General features: G+C 41.3%; 2 protein-coding genes across 2 annotated transcripts; one reads left to right on the top strand and one right to left on the bottom strand.

The window, feature by feature from the left end:
• The first annotated feature begins 11,046 nt into the window (after nucleotides 1–11,046).
• Nucleotides 11,047–15,773, top strand: klf4 (Kruppel like factor 4). Its single transcript, XM_080046321.1, has 5 exons — nucleotides 11,047–11,331; nucleotides 11,483–11,594; nucleotides 12,335–13,220; nucleotides 13,996–14,166; nucleotides 14,668–15,773. Exons 1-5 carry the CDS (start codon nucleotides 11,327–11,329, stop codon nucleotides 14,841–14,843), a joined length of 1,350 nt encoding a protein of 449 aa, XP_079902447.1. The 5' UTR covers nucleotides 11,047–11,326; the 3' UTR covers nucleotides 14,844–15,773.
• A 1,605-nt stretch (nucleotides 15,774–17,378) lies between these two features.
• rad23b (RAD23 homolog B, nucleotide excision repair protein) lies at nucleotides 17,379–24,735 on the bottom strand. Its single transcript, XM_080047169.1, has 10 exons — nucleotides 24,553–24,735; nucleotides 23,332–23,413; nucleotides 22,081–22,160; nucleotides 21,354–21,526; nucleotides 20,609–20,664; nucleotides 19,838–19,965; nucleotides 19,511–19,634; nucleotides 19,271–19,398; nucleotides 18,139–18,312; nucleotides 17,379–17,983 (listed from the first exon to the last, which is right to left on the bottom strand). Exons 1-10 carry the CDS (start codon nucleotides 24,616–24,618, stop codon nucleotides 17,870–17,872), a joined length of 1,125 nt encoding a protein of 374 aa, XP_079903295.1. The 5' UTR covers nucleotides 24,619–24,735; the 3' UTR covers nucleotides 17,379–17,869.
• Nucleotides 24,736–25,618: the final 883 nt, after the last annotated feature.

The following is a 25,618-nucleotide window of genomic DNA, read 5'->3' on the forward strand; positions in this document are numbered from 1 at the left end:
TCTATAGGTTGTTATAACAATGTACTCACCAAAATAATCCCAGAGATCTGGGAACCCTGTGACACCGCTACTATTAATCTAGGTGGGGCAATAAACAATTAGAGGATTAGACAGGTTGTGAGCAAGCCAACAGTTAACAGTTAAGTTATTTAAACCACTTTATTCTGAGGGAAAATGGAAACACACTTCAAATACAGTACAGTATATGGTGAAATGGTCAGTCATGGCAAAGGAAACATCTTCATGCTCACACAACTTAATAGGTGGACATGTGGGAAGTGTCCTAAGTGGCCTAAGTATAGTAAAGCAGTCTAACCAGGACATGCAAACTTTGTTGAGATGTTTAAAATGATGAATAAAAATGATTACGTTTCTGATTATGTTGTATTATGACCATGTTTGAAACCCCCTGGGGCAGTCTTTAACCAAAAGGGGAAACAGAGGTCATTTGCTCCCAAAATAGCTTAATGCACTCCCTGAGGTGGTTCCCAGCTCTGTGAAGGAAACTTAGCACACTGAACTATAATCTTCTTAGGTACACAATACCCCGCTCCTCTATTCAGACCCACACAAAAGCATACGCACATGCAAAATGAGCTAACGGGTACGTGTGATCACATGAAGACAGCCGTTTGGTCACACAGTCACAACAGGTACACACACTTTATTGTTCTTCTCTTCATGTGAGCGCAGGACCTTGTTTGCTAGAGAAGCCCCTTACTTATTTAACAAGAAAATACAAATACAAGGCCTGCTCAATGAGCCCTTAATTGTTAACGTTGGTGTGCTTTAAATAGCAGAATGACTTTTTCTGGCTGTATGAGAGTGCAGTGACACTGGTGCTAAACCCTCCAAGGCAAACAAAAAGTTGTAGTTTTCCCTCAGCGTTCAGAGTGGAGGTGTGTGTGTGTTCACGCATATATTTCATGGTGTTTGCGTGCCCACGTCTTACAGGCCTTTTTTTGAAGTTCCATAAAGTGTCGACATTACACCGCAGCACAGTGCCCGGCATCACACTTTCCCTAGTACAGATGTCTGCCCGACTGCCCTGTTCTGTATGTGAGCAGGCATACATACTGTAGCTTGGCATTGATGGGCAGTGGAATAAGTCCACACACACACACACACACACACACACACACACACACACACACACACCGTCAACAAGCTGGATAGCGTCCACACTGGACGTGTAAGGTCTAATAAACCAAAGCGGGGCAAAGGGGTCGCATAGTTCGAAACACAACCACTGTGTGAGTCACCCAGTTCACTTAAGACGTCTGGTGGATTGATGTATTAGCTGGAAAAAGCACACACAATTAGATATGTTTCAAGATAATAAGCAAAATTGTTTAAAAACTGTCAGCAGATGAAAGCATTCATTTAAAACCAATTGTCGGAGCAGAGGATTCTGCCAACAAAACTGGCATCTCTTCAGGTTCCAACTTGACGTGTCCACACAGGCAAAATGGCAACAGCTTTAAACTCTGCTGCTTGTGGAGGCAATAACCAGTAATAACATTTCAAAATTCTTCACATTCATCATTCAACTTTTCATCATGCACCCTTTAGGTGACATATACGTCTACGATGACTCTACCATTACAGCTCACCATCTCCTCCAATGGCAAACATGCCACTAAATGGACGTATACCTAATTTCACAGTGAGTATATTTGGCCTTTGCATGCACATTCGAAAGCAGACTACGGGAATAAAACTGGCTTAGGACACAGCAAATAAATTTGTGGTTTAAGAATGTATTTGTCCATCCCTCAAACAGTGATCTTGATAGGTGGAAATACAGTTAAATATTTGTTTTTCTGCTGTAGCGACTGCCAATTGTTAGCCAAAGCTCTAAAGCCCTGTCTCTAACAGTATCGTGTACGTACAACAGTGTCCCTGTGCCAGTAACTGAAATATGAGATAACCAATGTGCCTGGGATCAAATGTTAATCTTAGATCAGTTACTGTGATCTGATTGATGCCTTTTTCCAATATTTCAGATACAAATATTAAGAATGGATGTGATTCCCCTTCTCGTCTATAGGCCATCTTTACACAATTTAACCAATTTCCCACCAAAGATCAATAAAATCTCTGGGCAAGAAAAGCACTATTCCGTGTTCTAAAAACCGACTTGCATGTATTTCCACTGATGGCCAAGCTCTAATGATAACCATGCTTTTGTCATGTTTATGGGCATTTATGTGGAAGGTTTTGCCGGGGAAATCCCAATTTAATTCTTATAAACTTCTCAGTGTTTATTTTTCCTCAAGCCTGTTTGATTACAGTACCATAGTGTACAGACTGCGTCATGGATGTCATTAACACTGGTTAAGAAATTACTTTAAGCCCTTCACTATTGAACGCAATTGGTGTGAAATCAGAAAGTCTCTGATGCCTTTTCAAAAAAAATCCCCCTCAAATGAAGAGTTTTGCTGAAGTGGCAAATTTCCCATTTTTGCTTCTAAAGAATGTGAACCTACTAATTTAGTTCAGTTCTAACAGCCGGTTTTCTTTTTCTTTTTTGGACTCATTAAATCCATATGTCTAATGAACGGCCTATGTAGTGGCTTTCTCTCTCTCCGTGAATGAGTGCGTGCACATATGTGTCTCATGTTAATGCACTGAAATGGAACTTTTACTTTGGGCTCAAAGGAATTGCTTGTCTTCTCAGGAAATGTGCTTATTTGCTTTCTGATACTACTCTCAGGCCTGAATGCTGAATATGTGGCTGGAGCCAGCAGCCAGTTAGCTTAGCATGAACATTGGAAACAGGAAAATAGCTAGCTGTTTGTGGCTAATTCCAATGGTACCAAAATCTGTATACCAGCACCTCTAAAGCTCACTAATTAACATGTTATACTTTCTGTGCTTGGCATCTGGCCGCTGTCCTTAACTATTCCAACACATAACGTTGTGTAAAGCCGGGTGTTGACACTTTAGTTTAAACAAAATTAGATATAACGTGTTAAGTGGTGAGCTTTGGAGGTGCTTTTAGCTGGATTGATTCGCCTTAAAGCCAGTTTAGCTTTCCATCTCTAGCAGCTAAACTAGGCTAACCAGCTGCTGGTTCTGAGTTCATATTCAGCATACAGATGCTGGAGTGGTGTCAATCTTCATATCTAACCTTTAGCAAGACACCTTATAAGCAAATATTTCCTAGGTGCCAAATTATTCCATACGTGATCAAATAGGTCACTTTTTAATAGCAATGTTTACTTTCATAGTTAAGTGTTTCATCGAGCCAAAATAAAACAGCTCTTGGGGTAAGAGAGAGAGGATGGAGACAGAGAGAGGGGGGGCCTGCTCATGAGCTGGTGGCCCATCTGGTTTGAGTTTCTGAAACCCCCTCCTCAATTAGACTCAGCATGATGTCAATAAAACGTCAGACTGGAGAAGCTATCACTTAAATTGAGCCTGTCAAGTATTGTTCTATCCTCGGCATTGCAGCAGGGACCATCGCTCTGAAATGATTTGTAGTTTGATTAAGGTTACCACAATGTGCCATTTCTGATTTCATTTGGGCACTTGGCTGGAAAACGTTGCCATAAAAGTTGTTTGCCTATTACTGGGGATCTATATACACGGGGAGAAAATGCACTACGGGAAGGAAAACTAGTGGTAATGACTAAGAAAAAAAAAGTTATCTTATAATTTGAACTGTTATTTCTGACTTTAATCTCATGTGTCTGCTCGAAGTCATTCGCAACATTTCTCTTATAATGAATAGCTCTTTCAAAGTTTTGCCATTCATCTCATTAGATTTATAATTTAATATTAAAGCTTGTACCATTGAGAGGTTTTGGAGAAACAGTGGTGACATTTATTTCCCTCTTATTGCAAAAAGAATGTATAAGGAGTTCTGTGCCTTTTAGCAAATGGGAGTTTCCCCCAACAAGCACATAGCACTTTATCCATGAGCTCTAGTGCAATGCACACTAGTACTCTAGCTCCACACTGTAGATTTCTATGCTTTACATCAAAGTGCCATTTGAAGTATATCAAGCTCCATGTTCTCAATGTTTAAATGTTAGTTTGTCTGGTTGTGTTTGTGTCTGTGTTTGTGTTTTTGTTCTGTTGTACTCTGAATGTTTCAGAAAGCAATGATGCACTGTGCCCAAGACAAATTTCCCCACGGGGACAATAAAGTTTAACCTAACCTAACCTAACCTAAGACTGTCTCCTCTCAAAGAAATCCTGGATCATCCTGCAGCGCCTACGTGCTGATATTCAAGATCATTATTGTCATTCTGCATTTCTGAATGGTTTCACCAATTGCAGGCAGGTTTCCAGAGAGTCAATCCAGGGCTTGGAAAACAGCGATCCGTGGAAAAGGTCACACATTCCCAACCACTCCCAGTGGGAAAACAGGAGAGTCCACACCTTCTCTGGAACGCAGAGGCCTACTACCCTGAAATCTGACAACAATTACTCTGTGAATTTTCGGCATATTATAATGCCAAACACTTTATCAGCAGCCCTCCACTCAGTGGTGTTCAGCCAGTCTGGAGATCATCAGCAGATGATGTGTAGGCTATATGGTAGTGTTTCCTCTAAAAGCTATCCATTTAAAGTATTTAGGCTTCAGCTAAATAGAATTTGAGAGCTCAAAATTCCGAATGCAATGATACACAGAGCGTTTATCACCTTGCATCTCAAATTACAATGTGCCTCACGGACATAAAGGTTTGATTAAATCTTTCGGTCCATGTTGTGTAAATGTGACAGCCACGGTTTGACGGCAATGTATGGAGACCATAGACGACCTATTAGCTGCCTCTGAATCAATGCCAGAGCACTGCTGAAGGGTTTAAGAATGCTGGTGATCGCCGTAATTGCTGTGCAGTAGGGTTCCGATACAAAGAAATGAAAAACTTAGGAACCTCTATAACGTTGTAAAGATGTGGTTTTGGTTTACTGACAGCCTCTACACTTGGCTGAAACGGTTCATGTTAAATTAGATTGTTCTACGGCTCATTTTCCTCTGGAATATACATTAGGCCTGTAAGCCATAGATACAGGGGGTGGACATAATAATGGAAACATTTTAAGACAAATCACGTTCATTGCCGGCATGGCAACAGATGTGGGTCATATTAGGTTGCTGATGAGCAGAACTGTACGGAACAATGTACAATGCATTTCCTACATAAATGCAGTTCTTGTCTTCTGTCGAAGTTCATCCTTGTTTACAGCATGTTATCATGATTTTATGAAACTGTTCCTATTCCTGTTACATATTTATTTTACCAGTACCTACACTTAAGGCCCAGATGTCCCGGCTAACTAGGAGCTTGTTTAATTATCCTCCCATTGCAGTGAATCTTTGCAAACTCACATCAAACAGCTAATTGCTGGATCTCTTTCATAGCCCACCAATGCTGCTAACCTGTATTCAACCTTGGACAACCCATTTTTAAAGCAGCATTACTAAATGTGATTGAAGTACCGAAGGGATTAAGTTATTTTCCCTGTTTACATTACGTTGTCTACACCCTACGAATGGCAAGTACACACACAGCATCTTATTTTCTTAAGGACGCAGTGTTGTATATGCGGACGACTCAACCATTTGAATAGTGAGTCACATTTAAAGGTTCAGTAAGCAAAATGGTACTTTTAGCTAACTTCCTGTCAGTGACTGCAGTTAGTAGTCCCCTCCCTCGTCCCGACGTCACCACATTAATGCACTGTCTTTAAGCAGCAAGTCATCTAGCGTCATCTCAGATCCGTCAGTGCGATAAAACATGATAAAAACCATCAAAACAGACATTGGGAATGATTTTTACCTGTTCCGCCATTGTAGTCGCATACACATTCACCCCAGTGTCGCTATCTGCGCGTGCACCGGCATTGAGACGTGCCGGTTTGTAGCGTTCTCTCTTCTGATTGGATATCAGGTTGTGGGATACCCGAAAAGTGTATTTGCTGATAACATGCAGAGCGGGTGGCTGAGAGACCTGTGTTATGAAGCATGCACACTATATAAGTGCTCACTGTATGAATATAGATCGATTTAACACTCATATTAACATAAATATATTGCTCACTTCACCTTTAAAAAAAAAAAAAAATAAAGCATGAAAATCAGGCTGAGGGGTTCACACCAACTGCTCGGCTGAATAAAGTCCAAGATTACAAATCAATTCATCAACTTTTCATTCCTCCATTTTACATGCAAGGTTTCACATTCCACGGATTCAGAAAGGATGTTTCCCGAGTGGATTGCCTAGAGCTGCTCTTTGTTTCATCATAACGTCAAAGAAAGAGAACAATCCAAAGATGTGAATCCTGCTTTTTCGTGTCAATAAGAGTTTATTGGACTTTTGATTCTGTTATACTGTATCTGGTATTACAATGTAGCCCATTAGGGCCAATATAGCGCAATTAGTGCATATGACATTAAAAACTGAGAAAGCTAAAGAATTATTATCAATCAGTGACCTAGGTTTAAAGAGAGCTAGAGTAGACTCAAAACAGTTCGCCCAGGGACTTGTGTTGAGTGTGATTTTGATCAGATGTATTTAAACTAAATAAAAGTCGTCCACTGCGGATGTGAAACAATGCAAATCGGTCAAATATTACAGTCTATGATTTGAGGTTGATACTAATTTTGCTAGTAGTGAGGTTAAAGAGGCTTGAGGAGGCTCTAAACCAAGATCCCTGTATGTCAACAAGGTGAGCTCATGGGAAGTCCCTGATTCTCCCATGTCAGACAGACAGAGAGAGAAACACATTTTCTTCAGCTCTGGCAGCCCAGTCGCGGGCCTTTTCTTTTTAGAGGCTTCTAATCCTGGCGGGTCCCCGGTTCTGACGTCACAGGGCCCTCCCCCCAGCCCTCTGTCTGCCGATGTGCCGTACCCACACTCTCATTTCCTCCGCGGCTCACAAACACCAATCTCTGCTCTGCTCCTTTCTGACGTCCGAGCATCTGATTAAAGCAGACTGCCTCATCGGGCCAGCTGAGGGGGTTAAACGTTGGAGAGGATGTGCTGAGTGAATATTTGGGCTGGTGTGGGTATGAGGCAGCCAACCACGCTCCCTCTCCCGCCCCTCCGTTCGCTCGTCTCCACTTCCCCCCGTTGTATGTCTCTTATTCGGCTGCAACATGTGACCAGGAAGTGTGGCTCCCCTCCACTTCCCCTCCTGACAGAAAGGAAATATTGTAACAGAGGGGGCCGGCACTGGGCCCTGTTACGTCGCTGGTTAAAAATAACTGGCATATTTAAGGCTGCCGAGGAATCCCAGGACAGGCAAAGGCTGGACAGCCTGCCGCCCGGCAGGAGCTCTCTCCTCCCTCTCCAGTCTGTTCCTTGCTCTCTTCTCCCTCTGTCGCTTCCTCCTCTAAGCCCGTTTCCCTTTACACAAGCCCCGGCAACATGACTACGACCACCACCCAGTACCTCAACCACATTTTCCTAACCCTGTAGAAGCCCACTTCTAAATTATACAACGTGATGAAAGCTTAGTACTGGTCGGTTGCCCCAGCCCCGGCCACAGCTATGTCCAGCTATAGAGGATTGGCCAGGATAGTACAAACAAACAGCCCCCACTGACTCAGACCTCATGCTTGTGCATACCATCACACAGCAAAACTGTCAACCACCAACTCGCCTGTTAGTATAGTAGCCCTTTTTGAAAACAAACAGAGAACTATTTTATCATGAAAATGACCAGAGCTAATTTCTGTCTCTGGAATGATTTATGTGCCGCTGGTAAATGTCTGGACCACAATAACAGGTGTAAGGAACTCTGTCACCAGGCCTGGGTCCATCACAGTGTTTTTAGATTATTATAAATAAACTACATTTTTGTCTAGTGTTACCAAAAGGTCAAGAAGCCCTGGTCAATCATCCAAAAATGTAATAATTTCAGTAATTTTTCCAAGCAAGTATGTAAAAAATGCTCTCAGTTTAAAATAAATAAAACATTTCAGTATTTTAATCGCATATATTTTTGGTTTGGGACTGTTCGTTGGACGAAAAAAGTAATTTGAAGATGTCACAATGGTCTCTTGGGAACGTGGGGAAATTTTTTCCACTATTTAATTATTTTTTAAGAACACATGTTTGGCAGCATTATATTATTGTTATTTTCTAGATGACTTTGTCATGCCTGAACAGCAGTTTAGGATCTTCGAAAAAGGCGGTGTCAGTTGAATCATGGACAACAGTTGAAATGACACGTTTTAAGCAAGTAGTTTTTAAAAACATAGCTATTTTTTGTGCAATGAAAGTGACGTATACAAATTCTTTCTGAGAAAGGAAATTAATTATTGGAAAAAAAAAACTTCAAGGGCGGGGGAATAAAATCTTATAATAATATCTATTGTCCGTGAAAAAACAGACAGAATGTTCCATACATGTATAATTGTATTAGAGCTAATGTGAGGTGGAGTGGAGGGAAGTGCAGCGCTGAGAATCAGAAAAAGCTCGACTCAGCTTTCAAGAATCAAGAAAAGAATGAAAGCTATTTTTTAATTACTGAACAGCATCTGGAAGAGAGCACTGAAAACCTCAATATCTGGAGTTATGATCAACTGGTACTCATATCCACTTGGGTGCTTTCCAGGATGGGGGGGGGGGCATATAACCGAGGGGACACCAGGGGGATCCATGTCTGTCACATGCACACCAGCAAGAGGGAAGGGGAAATACACAATACTCAAGACTTGTGCGGACGAGTTATTCGACCACTTACACACTATTGACATTATATATCCATGATCACAACCTTGTGACTTGATTATCAATTGTCTGATCTTGCTGCACAGTGGGTGTTTTGAGAAATAGCGGATGTCTAAACAGCCGAAACTTTCGGCTGGCGCAGCCAAGAACATCACCTGAGCTCACCTTCAAAACAGTAATTATTTTGAAGGTGGTTTTTCTCTGTGTAGGTGTGTGATGACATCCGCCATTGATCCACGCTGATAAGCTCACCACGGAGGAGCAACATCCTCAGGACACTGGTTGAGGGTAATGGGAGGAAAATGGGACACCTCTTAGGTATGGAGTCAGGACTCTACAGTTCTCCACGTAGATAGAAAAACATCTCCACTTCCGATTACGCATGGATGTCACCGATGCCTTTGACATCATGTCGAAAATCTGGAACTGTTACCCCTCGACATGATTCATTGTGGGCAAGCTATTGCAGCGCACTCCTTCATATCCTCAGTACTGCAATCAGTTAATACTGTAAGTTATTCATTAACATATTCCATACAAGGGTTTTGGTGTGAGTTTCTGGTCTTCGCCATGACTTCATTGTGTCAGGGGGAAAAAAAGCACACATGGTGTCATCTTCTCTTCCTATATCTCTTTTCTCTATTCCTCCTCTCTCTGCCATTACTGCCATGCAAAGCAACCTCGGTTGTCAAGCCATTGTTTTCAGGATCATTTTCACAACCATTATCCCCCACCATAAAGAGTATGGCTATGATGACATGGCTTCCATTGTGGCCCTACCTGCTGTCGGAAGCAGGTCCAAGTTCATCACTTCTCACCAGCAAATCAGAAGTCAATTAAGAGGAAACACATTACTTTTAGTGCCTTACTATTAACATACTATTCAATTAATTAATTACCTGTTGCCTAACAGGATACACTTTATATTTGCAAAGTCCCAGTGACATTGCAGTTATATTTATTCCAATAGTTTCTTGTTTGCCAACCAAAGCAACGTGCTTACAAGCAATATAAAACTCTGAATGAATGACACCAACCTACACTGACAGTAAATGTGTCCTGTTGCAGTGACGGCATGTTTGTTGACATGCCTAACGGACAGGATCCTGATGCAGCAGGATCAGCGGCAAACGCTTTGTTTGCTCTTGCACTGAACTCTTGAGTAAATGTGTCTAATTATGTTGGACAGAGAGGTTTGTGTGAGCTCGCTAGCTCTGAGCAAACACTGCCTGAGCCCAATTCAAACTCAACACTGCGATCGAAGGCTCCCAGGTAAGGAAACATAATTATACTGTAGTGCTAGATGAAGTCTAATTTAATGTTTTCTAGGGGGGTTATTTCGGGCAGGGAAAGAGTGTGAATAACAAGGGAGGACAAAACAATAAGGCTGAATAACAATATAGACTAATTTTAGCATGCTGTGTATGTATTTTTGTGTCTGATATTTTGTCAAGACAACTTTAAGAGAGGTTATCTTTAAGAATTCTGGTTGTGAATAATTTACATTTCTTATATGCCATGTATTTCATACAGTATGTCCTATTTCTCTGTGTATAATGTAGAAATGTAGGGCACTGCCTGCTGCATATCACTACTTAAAACAGTAAAAGTTAAAATAATATGGTTACAATATTTTACTTATAACAGATGAAATGCACAGAAATGCATAGTGCATGGGCGTGTGCTGCATGGTAATTGGCTCCTATTTGACATCCATTTATAAACCCAACGTGTACCCACAATACTTTGCATGATTACCCATAGTAGCCTAAGCCACTTCTCTGGTACACTTACACTCTGTCTTATTATCTCCCGGTACACATTCACATAGGCTATGCATTTGGCAACAAGTGGAGCCATTGCAGATACATAACAAAGTGGTTATTATTATATGTGATAAAGCACAGGCCCACCTCACCTGCAGCCTCTCAGTGTGAGTTTATTGTTTCCGGGGAGGCGCATTATTGGCTTCAGGTGAACCTCCACACATAATGAAATAATAGCCTGCTCACTCTTATTCCCATTTGAGTCGGCCTGGAAGAAGAAGAAGAAGAAAACAAAGTGCGCTTCTTCACCCACATTTCACATGGATGGCAGGAATAAGGATAGCTGCCGTTGCTAATGAATACAAACAAACCTCTCTCTTTCTCCCTGCCTCTCTCTCTCTCTCTTTCTCTTTCTCTCCACACCCTCCCTCTCTTCAACTCAGCCTCCCACACGTGCTCCCTCCCTCCTCCTCCTCCTCTCTCGTGCTAGTGTTTTCCGAGGTTGCGAGGCAACGTAGAGGCGTTTCCAAATCCAGTTTTTAAGGATACCTCTCACGCGGTTTCTCTCAGTTCAGACTGCCGGTCGCTGCATGGCAACAGGCGCGAGGGATTCCCCCCGTACGGCGCCTCTCTGTATTCACCTTTAGGAAGAAAAAAAAAGAAAAAGCTTTAACATTAATAGATCAGAGGTGTGCTTCTACCTGGCGCGCCCATCAGCAGCAGCATGTACTGGGACGTAGAATAGCGCGCGACGCCGAGCAGAAACTTTAAAAAACAGCCCGGAGATATTTCACAGACAGCCAGTGCAGTCACAACCCGGTGAGGAGAGCCACCGCAAAGAAAACTCCGCGTCCAGATTTCTCATTGATGAGGTGCGGAGAAAACTTTTAATGGCAACATTTCACCGGTGATCTGATCATCTCCTACTCGTGGACTAATAGCAGCAGCAGCAGCAAGACTGCGCTCGCGGTCCATGGGATCATCGCTCCACATGGATTTACGATATTTTCTGTTTGATTTCAGGCAGCCTCCGAATGACATCGAGATGGCATTAGGCGGAACTCTACTGCCATCCATATCCACGTTCGCCAGCGGTCCCACTGTCAAGAGTAAATCCATAGGAAGTGCCAATTTCGTGAGTAGACTGCGGACACTTCTTATTGCATGCATCGATCGAATCTGCGAGGGAGGGAGGGAGAGTGGGAAATATACAAGGTAGCCTATGCAGTTTGTTTACAGTGTGGCTGTTTTCCAGTGTGTCGCTCCCATGTTATTATGGGCACAGTCGGGGCCTGACACCACGCTCTTTTGGGGCGTGCACCAGTTTACATAGGCTACTCCAGCGAGCATGGAGACGCACGAAGGCGCACATGGAATAACTGTAGAAAACATGCTGATGATTGTTATTAGGCTATATCTATTCAGAATGGTATCTCACAATTCTACCTATCAGAATCTTCTGATGGTAGCCTGAGCCTGATAATCTGACGTGTTTCTTATCTGTGCCACCACGCACTTGTGTTTTCCAGTAGACTTTTCTTGTGAAGGAGAATAGTCTTTAATCTGTGCCAAAAAAGCTTGCTACACCAGACTTTTAGCTCTTTAGTTGGGCTGTCACGATCATCACTTTTCATTACAGTTGGAAGTTATATTTTCTCCCTTAAGCGTTGACTTATGCTTAAAATGACATGATGTCCTTATCTTTTCAAGATAGGCTCGCAACTCTAAGTAGGACAGGACAAACTCAATCAAGATCTTCTTGGCTAAACTGTCCCCATCTTATAAACCGTAACATGACACCAAGAAACAGATCATAACGAGTACAACCATTGATGCCAATAACCCCTTACCCTAACCCTTTTCCCCCCACTATAGAGATGGAAGGAGGAGTTGTCCACTCTTAGGAGACCCAGTGTGCCAACCGGAAGCAGCTACTCTGACCCTGACCATCCCACTGCCACCTGCACCACCAGCCCCGGCATGTCCAAGAAACACAGCGAGCCTGACCTCGACTTGGACTACGACTTCATCCTGTCCAATTCTATTCTTCAACAACAGCAACAACAACAACAACAACAACAACAGCAACAGCAGCAACAGCAAGAGGAGGCCATGGCGTGCGGCTCTGCCCAGGCCCTGTCTCCTTCCCCTGGCTCTTTCTCCTCGTCCTACCCTGCTCCTCTCCCCTCCCCTCAGGGCACAGCCAGCGAGCTGCTCTACACCATCCCGGACATCAGCGACGTGTCCCCTTCCGGAGGCTTCGTGGCGGAGCTCATGAGGCCAGAGTTGGACCCGGCGTACCTGCACCCCACCAGCCTCCACGGCAAGTTTGTGGTGAAGACGACCATGGACCTGGGGGAGTACAGCCAGGGCGTGAGCGTGGGCAAGGCCTGCAGCGGTGGGAACGTTACCACCGCCGTGTCCGACCCGGCTCCTTCGCGGGTCTCGCCGTCCTTCCCCTGCCACAGGATAATAAAGCAGGAGAACCCCAGCAACTGCACCATCTCTCAGCCCATAGACCTGCACATGGCCGGGGGCAGAGGGAGCCAGCAGCAGCGTCCTACCCAGTTAGACCTCCACGGCTTCCCCACTGGTGGAAGGTCCATGACTGGAGGCAGGTTGTCCTCGTCCTCCTCCCTCTCCCCGGACCATCCTCACCAGGTCCTGGGGCACCCCCTCACTCTACCTCCCCAGGGATACCACCATAGCTCCCCGCAGGGCTATGCCACCTACCCTCAGCCATCCGCCATGCAGTACCAAGGTTTGTGTGAACATATTTCTTTTATTCTCATTATTAACAGCTTCTTTATATATACTATCTTGTAATATCTTGTGGCTGCCTACTGCGGTGACTTTAATGTGGAAAGAACTTATTTTTTTTAGTCCATGAGTCATAGAAAATGCATACATACATGTAAAACAGGCTAACAAGGAACACATTAGACTACAGGAATATAAAGTCAAAGTCTATTTAAATACATCTTTAACAAACACAAGGGCTCTATTTATATCCCCCCCAAAACCAGCAGTTCTAAAGGATTGAAACCTACATCCCATGGCCTTGGAGAACAAACTCTCTTTTACTCATAAAGTTATTTAACCAGCCAACATACAAGACATAACCAGATGTTTAACAAAATAGACGGTTATTATGGTGTTTTCACAGGATCAGTGTTCATTGTTGTTTTTACAGTACAGTCCTGTTATGTACTTTGGGAAAGTGTCTGTTCCTGCTTCCTTGTTAAGTTTTAAAAAAAGGAGGCTTATGTTTTCCGTCACATTTTAAAGTATACGACAGGAAAAAAAAACATATTTCTAAATGATTAGGGACATTTTGCAATTTCTACTGTGTTATCAACCGATGCGTCTAACGTGCTCTCTTAAGCAGAGCTCCAAAATACAAAATGTTCTGGCACCACCAAAAGCCAAGTATGGGAACCTGCGGCCTTAATATGCCGTGCTTTATCTGATATACTAATGAGCTGAATATTTTCTCTATACGTGTGATGTTAAACGGGATCTTTTTGCCCTGGCAGAGTCCCTTATGATCTCCAGCGGGGACTGCTTGCCGGAGGAGCCCAAGCCCAAACGTGGCCGGCGCTCCTGGCCAAGGAAGAGAGTTGCCACACACACATGCGACTATGTCGGCTGTGGGAAAACTTACACAAAGAGCTCCCACCTCAAGGCGCACCACCGCACGCACACAGGTATGTAACCACTTCTTAGATGTTCTTTACATTTTTTTTTGTAAGCCGTAACTGCCAGACTGTCCTCTGTGCCCATTGTATCTGGTTTAAATTAAATGAAGCGGGAAGCATTCTTTTTATTTTGATTACGAGCTATTCCACACGGTTTCGACACTGTTGTTTCATACTGTTTTCATTGTTGTTTCAATTGAGACAATTCCTATCCCAAAACAAGCACGTCTGTTGCACATTATATACCAACACACTGAATAATTGACTGTAGAATGGGGGTTAGTTGGGTGGGGGATGGGGCAGAGGAGTTGTTTGGCAGGTGCGGTGAAACAGGTTGATACTGATCCCTGCTCAAATACAAACCCCAGGCTCATTAGCTGGGCCCTTTATACGCTGGCTGCGGGACAGGACGGACCTCTTTTCTCCTTAAGGTGGGGGGAGATTGGACCAGTTTGACCTCAGTGGCCCCCACTAACTGCTCCATGTGTGTGTATTGTGTTTCCATTATAGGGGAGAAGCCTTACCACTGCGACTGGGAGGGCTGCGGTTGGAAGTTTGCACGTTCGGACGAGCTCACACGCCACTACAGGAAACACACAGGCCACCGGCCTTTCCAGTGTCAGAAGTGCGACCGGGCCTTCTCAAGGTCAGACCACCTAGCTCTCCATATGAAGAGGCACTTATGAGGCTCAGCGATGGCATGAAGGCTCCAAAAGAAACAACAACAAAGTATATGTTAGCGGGACCCCGAACAAACTTGCAACATACACTTTTTTTTTAAAGCATAATTTGCCTTCAAGCCGTTGTTAAGCGACAAGACAAGCTGTGGAGTTCACGGCTGAAAAGAGCATTACTCCCTCGAGAGCCTGAACTTTTTCTCTCGGGGCCAATCCCGTCTTCGCACGTCGTGCAGTTGACTCGACGTGACCTCTCAGTCAGGGTTGTAAACTTTTTATGAAAAGGGACCAAACTGGAATTTGTCTTATTTAACCGACAAAACTTGGAGGACCAGGTGCCAACAGTTTTTAACTGGAAATGTATTTTTTGTCAGGGAAACCAGGAGCAACAGACAAACATCTCCAGAAGCCTTCCACCAGCAACATGCCAATATAGGCTCTGTTAACAACCACACACTGTTCAAATACTGTATTAATAAATACATATATATTTATATACACATTTCACCTGCAATGCCATTAATTTCAGGTACAATGTTAATTTATATAGAATGGTGCTCAGTGATGCTGAAGAAGGTTTTTTTAAAGAAAAGGTACCAAAGATAAAGGAAAATGTAAAAAAGGGTAAAACTATGAAAAAGTGCCATATGGTTATTTGTGTGTTTCTTAGAAACCTCTCTTCCACAATCTGACTTAAATCAGATGAACACTTCACTTATTAATGGTGATGGCAATCTTCAATGCACTGCAGTTGCAAAGTGCAATAATTTATATGAGACATTCATATTTTTGTATTCAATGAGTGAACTCTGAACAAAGATTTTGTTTGTTTATAGCCAAAATATGTAATATAATCTTGAATTTTGTACATTTGTGAATAAAAACTGCTTTGTTATTGTTTTGTATTTCACAGTATAATGAAATAAAATGTATTTGAAAAAAACTACCATATCTACATTATCATCTCATTGAAAACAAAACAACAAAAAATAAAAAAGCTAAATGTTAGTTGCATTAAACATGACGTGCATATGGAGCAGAGTTTGGTGCACACAGGTCATGTAATGGAGAAGCCCATTCAAATGGCAGCAATAGCTCACACACAATATCTCCCCTGATAATAAGTGAGATTGCCACAGGCAAACACAATGTTGCAGTCAATTTTTTTTTAAATTACACTTTTACAATGTCCTGCTTCCGTGGTGGTTTCCCTTTCCACTTGTCAGTGGGAAGAAAGAAAAGGACAAACGAGTTAGTGGCTTACATCCAATGGTGACATCGAATCTGACTACCGCCCCTATGTTAAAGCTCTCAGGTGCAACAATGTGGATTACATCCATAAAGATACTACAGAGATAGTGTCTTAATATGTTTATGCTATGTGATTATGTATCATCTGTGGTCTATGTACATGTACATTTTTTGACAAAGTTATACAGCAACATTATAAAACTAGATGCATGAAATCTTGCTTTGTGCCCACTCAACCACTGAGCGAATTATACAATACTGATAAGAACCCCGTCTACATTTGATGTAAACACTACACTGCACCTTTTATAGTAGGCCTATGCTAAAGAAAACAATATTCTGAATATAGCAACGTTTTTCTTAAACACGGAGGTCAAGATTGCTGCGCAAATATTAATTTAGTCAAAATAAGATGAAGCTATATTCATCAGTAAACATTCTATAAAGATTTAAAACTGAGTGCATGATTGCTAAATGACAAGTTATGTATTAATTAAAACATTTTTTCTTCTACTGTACAGCGTAGTTGCATTTTAACACCCAACTAAACATGTCTTTAAAAACAAAAAATTAGATTCTGTCGATTGTGGCAACTTGTTTAAAGTGAAACATTCGTTTTAAAAAATAACTGAGATTCCTTATATAGCGGTTAATGTCGGCCGGTTGAACTATTATCACGACATGAAATGTTCATTTATTCAAACAAAGTTTATATGTTGCCACATTGACTTCCTACACTGCAAAAATTAAAAAGTATATCTCTGATATTCACTTGTTTTGTGACATAAGAATCCTCCTCAGGAAAATAGAGCTTGACGGTGGTGACTATTGGAAACATGTTGCGGTCTATGTTGCCCCCTATAGGACAGTTTAGATTTAGCAGTTACAAAATATTGTCTTTTAGAGATTAGATTTGTGATTTGATTTTAATTTATAATGTTATGAAATAATTGTATGCATAATTTACTAAAACAAAAATGTATATAGTGTGAAGAAACTTTTAAAGGGCATACTACTTCAAGTTCACTTCAAACAGCCCACATTCAGGTGTCTCAAGTCACTTCTCGCAAACACAGCAGCATAGGCATGGCTGTCATTTATTTAGGCCATTGTATTCTTGTGTTAAAATGTCAGTCATCCCAATTAAACCCTAACAAATGTATGTTAAATGTATAAGTGTTAACATGCCTTCATGTAATGCAGTGCACTTCATCTCCTGCCAACACTCTGGTTGATTCACATGCAGTTGAAGGATTTTCTATAGAAAAAGAACCAGTGCAATTCAGGTTGCTTGTGCACAACTTTTTATTTATTTTTTAAATCTCCATTACTTGTCAACTTATAAAACAAAACAGAAACCAGAACAATAAGAGTGCATGAATACTGTCATTACCTTGTAGATCTAACCTGAACTAAAATCACTTTAAATGCATCACATACTGGCATTGCAAATCAAATTCTTTTTCCTCATTAAAAAAAAAAAAAAAAAGATTGGTCCTAACTGAAGTATTAAAATAATCAATAGCAAACAGGTGATTTCTGATGCAAAGTTTATGTACTTTTAATTGTTCCTCCGTTTCAAACTGATCACAAACAACAGCCTGTCTTTGTTCACCTGCTGATACTGATCCAGTGTTATAAAGAAAGGTGAATGTGGAAGTAGTGAATAAAACTTTTGGTTGGAAATGGTAAAAGGCTTGTTGTACACACATATATTGAATATCAGCAATCAAAAAAAGTAAGAGGAAGAAATAAGAAAAAGGTTCAAAATTAAGATGGCTCGCTTAATCGTCATCAAAGTTCTGTTGTAAAAGGAAGTTGGCGGCCAAGTTCTCGTTCTTCTCACAAGCAAAGTACGCTTGTATAACAAGTCCCTCTGGAAATCCTAAGGCTTTTAGCTGGAACAAGAGAGAGATGGGTGAAAATTAGCTAAACATGTTTTAACAGTCAAATTAAATTAAAATTAAAGTTAGCAGTTTGGTAACGTCATCAAAGCTGAACTTGTGGAGTGAGGGTGAAAAGGTTATAGCGACAGTGTTGTGCTTCTCCTTACCCTTTCTATGGCCTCTTTCTCCTGCGGTGTGACCTGGATGTAGCTCATGTCACTCCCGCCAGAGGGATCCCCTGCCATCCCTCCGGCTCCTCCTCCACCACCGCCTGCTGGCACTCCCTCTGGATTGGGCTCATTCAGCATCTGGATGAACTGCTCTTGGTGATTGCTAATCTCCTATAGTGGTAAATCAAATGGTTTTAGGCATTGCTGTGGCGGCGCTGAAACTTGTTCCTTGGCATTTTTCATTGTGAAGTGGAGCAAGTCTGAACCAGGGTTCATGTTATTGTTACATTATGTGGATTTGATGCGGTTAAGTTTGGTTTATCATGGCAATTATTCAAGCGCACTTTAGAACTTTGCATGACATTCTGTCGTCATCACTGCATTTTTAGTTGAGGTCTTTCCAGTTGACTTTTTGTTACGATGTCTGACCATATTTAAATACAAAACTTTGTCTCATTCTCTCCCCCTGTGCTACATCATTTTTCCTCTTTGCGATTGGCGAGAGCCCAACAGGAGTACCTGTATTTGGTCCGGAAGACCAAAATATCCCCAAAAATGTCACACTGGACATAAACCAAACCATGGTTCAGTTTGATCTGGACCAAGAGTACCTCTTTGCATTAGACCAAGGTCCAGCTGTAAGGTCCTGACCATGGTTCGGGGGAGGTTTCACATCTGAAATTTTGGTTCATGTCAAATAACTAAGTCTGAAAATCCTGACCAAACAAGGTAGGTGTGAAAGTGCCTTTAAAAGAGAATGGCAAAATGCTGACTTTCAGTCTCTAGTATGGGTCACCATGCTAGGATTCCCATAATCCAACATTGGAATTATAGTGTCTTTTATTAGACCCTGCCTCCTAAATCCCAGTTTGTATCACAGGCTTGTTGAAACCTTTAAGTATCAAGTCCAAACTGTGATAATGATTTTTCAAACTCCCTTACAGAACCACAGAAGACATTATGCAAGTGCTCTCAGAGCCTGCACGTTTTTCCACGACATGTAATCTGAACTTCATTTGTAAAATCCGTGGAACGCCCTTTAAAATTGAGCCGTGACCTCACACTAAAACCAGGAAATGATTGAATTTGAACTGAGGGCCCCAAACATCAAGCCGTGTCGGTGCTTCACCTGCAGCAGCTCGGGGTTTTCCCTGCCGATCTCCTGCAGCAGGGCAGGAAGCAGGGAGGCGTTCTGCTGGATCAGCTGTCTCATCACTTGGAACTGGGGCTGATTTCTGAGGAAATTCAAGGGGTTGCCTGAAAGGAAAAAAGCAAATAGTGAGGGGACAGACACAAAAGGTATGTTAACAGAATCAAACATTAGCTGAGGCTGCTGAAATATGCAGCATAGCGTGTGTGGGTCACTTACCTCCCCCAGCACTTGGAGAAGAGCCAGTGTTGGCGGGAACACTGATACCGCCTGTGGATCCAGCAGGAATTCCACTCACTGGAGGCGACACAGAATCAGATCCTGAATCTCTGCCTGGAATACCCTGAAGGAGAAACCAAAAAACGTTTATTTATTTTTGTTTTTATCTAAACGAGCTCGGGTCGCACACATTAATTGTGACATTTTAAGGTTTGTGGGTGACACATTTTCGGACTATTTAGCGATATAACCTATAATGTGTTTACACCTATCTAGCAATTTGCCTCAAGACACTTGGTGGGCCCACATATTTAACACTGTTCTTACTGTAAGGAGGTACTCCACAGCTCTGTCAGGGTTGTTGAAGCTGGCTCTCAGAGCTGCCACCACCTGCTCCCTGTCGTAGCCCATGAGCATCATCTCGGTGACCATGGCGTCATATGACGGGCCGGTCACTAAAAAGACACACAAACACAGCAAGGGCCTCATCAGTTATGTGACTAAAGAACTTCATAGTGGGGTGACTTTGGTTCTGTCAAGTGCAGCACTGTGATTGTAAATCTGTCATGGCCACCAGAAAGGAAGATGTTGATTGAAATGTTTTCAATTGTGGAAACTTTAACAAGACATTTACAATTTAATGAAACGTATGTCACACTGAATTTAAAAAAATAATACTCCAGGCACTGAATGTTGGTAAAAAAGAAGAAGCATTTAATTCATTAGGCAAGTCTTGCTAACTTTTTTCCTCTTCGTTTTTTCCTCTCCATGAGCACCTGTTGTTTCAAAGAAACCAGAAGCGCTCCTGCCACTTTCTTCTGTCATAAACAAAATAATCAGTTGAGCTTAACTTTAATGGATAACTGAGGAAGAGCATTATAACAGTTAGCATTCATGACAATCAATTCGTTGACCGTTTCCCATAATAAAAAATCTACCTTAACCGCTGAAAATTAAATTCACATAATTTGCTACATGAGTCATAATAATTAAGACTTGCTCTGAGCAAAGCAATATTTGCAAAGCTGAAAGCATGTGTCCACGGGTAACAGTGGGATAACGTTGTGGCCGAGCCGCAGTATCCGGCTGCTTATTTACCTAGAGTTGAAACTGCTTCTTCGATAAGGTTTGTGTTGGTTGAAGCCTCAGAGCTTCTGCAAGAGAAAACAGATGCAGGGTGAGACTAAGCTAAACATGACATCTCAAAGACGAATGTGCTGGGAGCAGATAGACAGTTATGCCTCGTTTCCACCGAGTAGAGGGATTCGGGTCGGAGCGGCTCAGAGCGGGAGAGCTCGATTAAGAATCTCGTGGTGTTTCCACCGCCGACCCTAACCTTACTGGTAGTGCGGGGTTTAGGCTGGACTGCAATAGCCGCCGCCAGAATACGGGTCTAACTATCAGGCTGTGGAACAACTATGTTCAAGCCAGCGGTCTCTCGTTTTTGCTTGGTCAAACCAGCCGCTTCTTAATTTATTCTCCCCCGTGTTGTGAGCGTATTACGCTGGTATAAGCACAGAGACGGCTCGGTGCAAGCCGACAGAGACAGTGAGTGAACAGCGCTCTTGCCGAGGTGACTACACACGGCAGAAATTATTCTTTCGACCAATCAACGGACGGCAGTGTGTAGCTCCACCTTTTCGGCACCCTTTCAGGCGGCTGGTACCCCAACAAAGGAGTACCGAAAATGGGAGCGGCTTAGAGCGGTTAGGCTCGCTTATATCCATACCCTACCCAACTTTTGGCAAATGGAAAGCCAAAATAAGCGGACCGAACCGCTCCGACCCACTCTACTTGGTGGAAACGAGGCATTAGAGACCAATGTATAGGCGGCCATCTTTACCCGACTGGAGTGGTGGCCAGTTCAGCAGTGGATGAGCGCCTCTCCTCTGGTTTGTTGTCTGTAGAGCCACTCTGTGTTGTGCTTGCTGCGGTGGACGATGAGGCAGGAGGGGCTGCGGGGGCCGTGGTGCTGGAAGCTACTGAAGGCTGTGCTGCAGCCGAAGCCGTTTTAGGCTGCAAGATCATTTAAAAAACATATATAAATATGGTTACTTGATAGTCAAAATGGTCACATAAATGTGGATTCTGTGTTGTAATTGAATTTCACTTTGGTGTCTCTTTGCTTAAGCAATGTGTTTTGTTTAATTTTAAATTATACTAATAAAAGCAATATAATAACAGACTCATAATGTGAGTCTGTTAAAATAAGTGCATGAAGGGAGACATTTTCTAAGGGATATGTTGTACACTGCCCAAAAGCATTGTTGAATTAAATGTAATACGAAGTCTGTGTTACATCAGGAAGGTTTGAGCAGGATTGAGCCAAGTTCCGTTCATCTCCAGCATGAGAAAAATACTTATGCAGTTTTAAAGCTACAGTCCATCTTATACTATATATGGCTGTGGATCACGCAAGGAGTTAAAACAGCAGTAGTGGCAGTAGACAGAGAGATAACCAAACTGCATCATATTTACAACTTTCAAGGGCATCTACAAAAACACACACAACAAAATCTGTTTAACAAACAACACCTGACATTTACTAAAATAAATGTTAATTTCCGAACCTTTGTCACCATGACAACCACAAAGTTCTTCTCACTGATTTTGTATTCCTTGAGGGCCGACTCATCGTTGAGGATTTTACCTGGGGACAAGCAGAAAGGTGAGTCATATGTCTACTGGCTTTACCTGCCATGACCTCTGAAACAACATGAGGGGATGTAACAATAGATGGTATCATATTTTAGCATTGAAAAGAAGGGTTGCTGAGCTGATATAGATCACCTGCTTTTGTCATCACAGCGGGTTTGTGTGGTTATATTGTAAAGCACTTCCTTTGTTTTGTGTTGTATATGTTGAGAGAAGCCAAAAGTAGGTTGAACAATTCCCCGGTGTATATGCGACAATATGCTTATACCGTGCCTATAAATGTCTTTAACCTCTGTCGGAGTTTGTCATGTGGATTGTTTTGAACCACAAGTGGTGGAATTGGGGAATTTTTGAGACTCCCCACCTCACGTTTCTCTAATCTGTGTCTATATTTTAGAAGACAGAACTGCAAAGCTTGTTTGAACAAATGCAGGTAAGTAAGTCATAAAACACTTGTGCTTACCCAAGCTTGTACCTTTGCAGTTATCTTACTAACACTCATTTGTCTGAAAGACGGGTATGCTCTTTGGCAGGCTTCTTGCTACAGCAGCAGATTAAAACAGTTTGAGAAAACTAACCCTTGGAGTGGCTTTTATGAATATCCCCTTTACCTGATAAATAGAAAAAAACTAGCACTGAAGGACTTAAGCAACTGCTACCATGCACTCTACTATTTTTTTTTATATATCTGTACAATATCACTGGAGGATGTAAAATGACACATGTATTCAGGTCTCCCAATGCGCAAGTAGAACAAATCAAGTGTGTGGACTTTTAAATAAAAAGTATCCAGCTATAAAAGATATGGAAATAGATACTTTTTCATTAATGACAAAAACTCCTGACATAAAATTATTCAAATACTTTGCAGGTAAATTACACGCAGTGTTTTTGTTTGTTTCCTTCATTTGGAACATAAGTCATAATCAGTTACATTTTGATGTGTTCTAGAAAAAAGAAAAAAATGTTGGCGAAGGAAACTTCATCGTGATTAGTTCCATGTCATCTTGTAAAATGTAGTGTTAGACAAGAACTAAATCAAATAGGCTGCAGTTGGGGCTCTCGTGGTGTAGTGGTTATTTGATCAACTGAAACCAAGGCAGTGTAGATTTTGCATAGGAGGCTAGTAAAGATTTAAGAGGGGTTAAAAATAGTCTGACACATACCATTATAGATCAGTTTCAGTCCAGCAACTGAAAAGTGGTCCTTTCCTTTCTCCTTTTCGATCCTCTCTTTTAATGTCTGCACCTGTGAAAAAAAATTAAAAAATTTTATTAACCTTGTAGAATACTAAAATAATTAAAAAGAAGCCCAAAAGGTGCAGTCAGTTAACTGCAAACACCATCATTAAACTGGAGTATATCTGACACCGCTGGCTCATTAATAAGTGTGTACTACCTTAGAAAAGCATGTTAACAACAGTCAGTTATTGTTAAATTACAGACTGACATTAAGTAAAACAAAATGAACAAGGAGGAAAAACTCCATACAATCCAACCCAAAGTGGGCTAGGGAAAGTTTTGCTTGAACATTATTTCTTGGGCCAAGTAAAAAAGTAAGAAGAACCACTTTACATATTTAAATGATGTCTGTTTGTTTTTATATTTGGAGTGTTGTTATTTGATTACAGGTAATTTTAATACACAACTAAAAATGCCAACAATAATTCATCAAGACGAATTTGTAATTTGATATTACCAATGATTGTAATCTTTTAAATTGCATTGTCAGAAAAAAAACTATATTACTCCCCAGTAAAAGCCTTTTTAAGACTTATGAAGGATTGATTTGAGATATTTTGATACTAATTGCGGCCTCATTTTTTATTATCTTATTCAATGCCGTTAAGACTTTCAAAGGATTTTGAAGGTGAAAGCTCCAAAGGGTTAAGTTTATCAGAATGTACTATAACCACCAGGCGTTACTCGTCAACGCTATCGTCATTTATTTTTCCAACAAACACAACGTTTAGAGCTGGTTTATAAAAACTAGCTCAAGTTTACACTTTAGTTAAACGCTATAAGTACATTAGACGACGTTTATTACCTGCCAGTGACAAACTATGTGGTGTTATTTTGATTTATTTGACAAATAAATACATTTTGCAACACCTTCTGGAACCTAAAGTGGACAACGGCTAAATACTGGGCATTCCCAACTACTTTACTGGCCGGGTAACACCGGTATTTAGTAAATTAGTGTAAATTGTGGTAAACAAGAAGCCGTGTTTACCCGAAAAGGTAGTCAGTTTAAAAATATATATGGTGTTTTACGCAGAAACCTATCTATCGATCGTGTTATTTTCTAAATGGTTACAAACTAAAGTCGTTTGTTCCAGGACATAGCCAGCTCCAACTCCTTCACTAGTGCATGATTTCAACTCTCACCGTCTCTTCTTCATCGATGTCGATTTTGAACGTCTGCTGCTGCAATGTTTTTAAAGTTATCTGCATTTTGGCGTCACAGATTTTCTTCTCCGCGCCTGGGTAAAACGTTTTAGATCCAACTTGAAGGAATCTTGTCTGTTTTCATTGGCTCATTACAAACTGTCAGCCGCCATGACTTTTCACCTTTCTTCTTCTATGAGCGATAGGAAGGAAGTAGCTACAGCGCTCCTGCTGCTGAGCCCTGGAATTGCAGCAGAAAAGGGACTATTTCTTTCATTCGATTAAACATTGTAAATTGTTAGCACTATAATAACGTTTTGAACTCGTTAATGTGTTAAGCTCTCTCCACTTTTGTTAACATTGTTGTTGTTTTTTACAGGCATTGTTTGAGGGAACTGGAGATTTATGAATGTTTTGCCAACGACTGAGTCTCTATTATACTGGATTATCAACATTTAAGTAGGTAGCCTTTTTGTATAAGTGTTTGTGCTTCGTCACTGTGGACCCAATTAGCAACTTTATATTCAGATGTTTGACAATTTTGTAAACGTACAAAACCACATGTAGACAAGATTACAATTTAATTAAAGAACCATAAAACATTAAAATAAAACTAACAAGTAATGAAAATAATGATAATAATTTATTTTGTTTATTGGCTTTGTATTGTATATTTATATTACCAAAAAAATACGATAAGAAAAAACTATGTGGTGATTTCAGAGCTGTCTCCTAATTTGTAATGCCATACATATATTTTAATAGCCTATACAACATTGCATTATATTTTATAATAAATAGATGAATCTGAGATAACCAATAACCATACTGTAAATGTCAAAAATGTGGTAAATTACTTGTCAAAAAAGTATTTTAGTTGTTGCTTCTTCATCATGTTCCTCTTAAGACTGACTTTGGTGGAATAAACTTGCTGCCTGCTTTATCACACCTTTCAACAAACCCAGGTCCTTCAAGCGTGGAGGAATTTCAATATCCAGCACTCAGTATTCAGAGGCTTTATTGACTTCTGTCTGCAAACCTCCATACTGGCCTGGCACTGACTTTG

Source organism: Ammodytes marinus, assembly GCF_949987685.1.
Source record: "Ammodytes marinus genome assembly, chromosome: 18".
Classification (NCBI taxonomy): domain Eukaryota; kingdom Metazoa; phylum Chordata; class Actinopteri; order Uranoscopiformes; family Ammodytidae; genus Ammodytes; species Ammodytes marinus.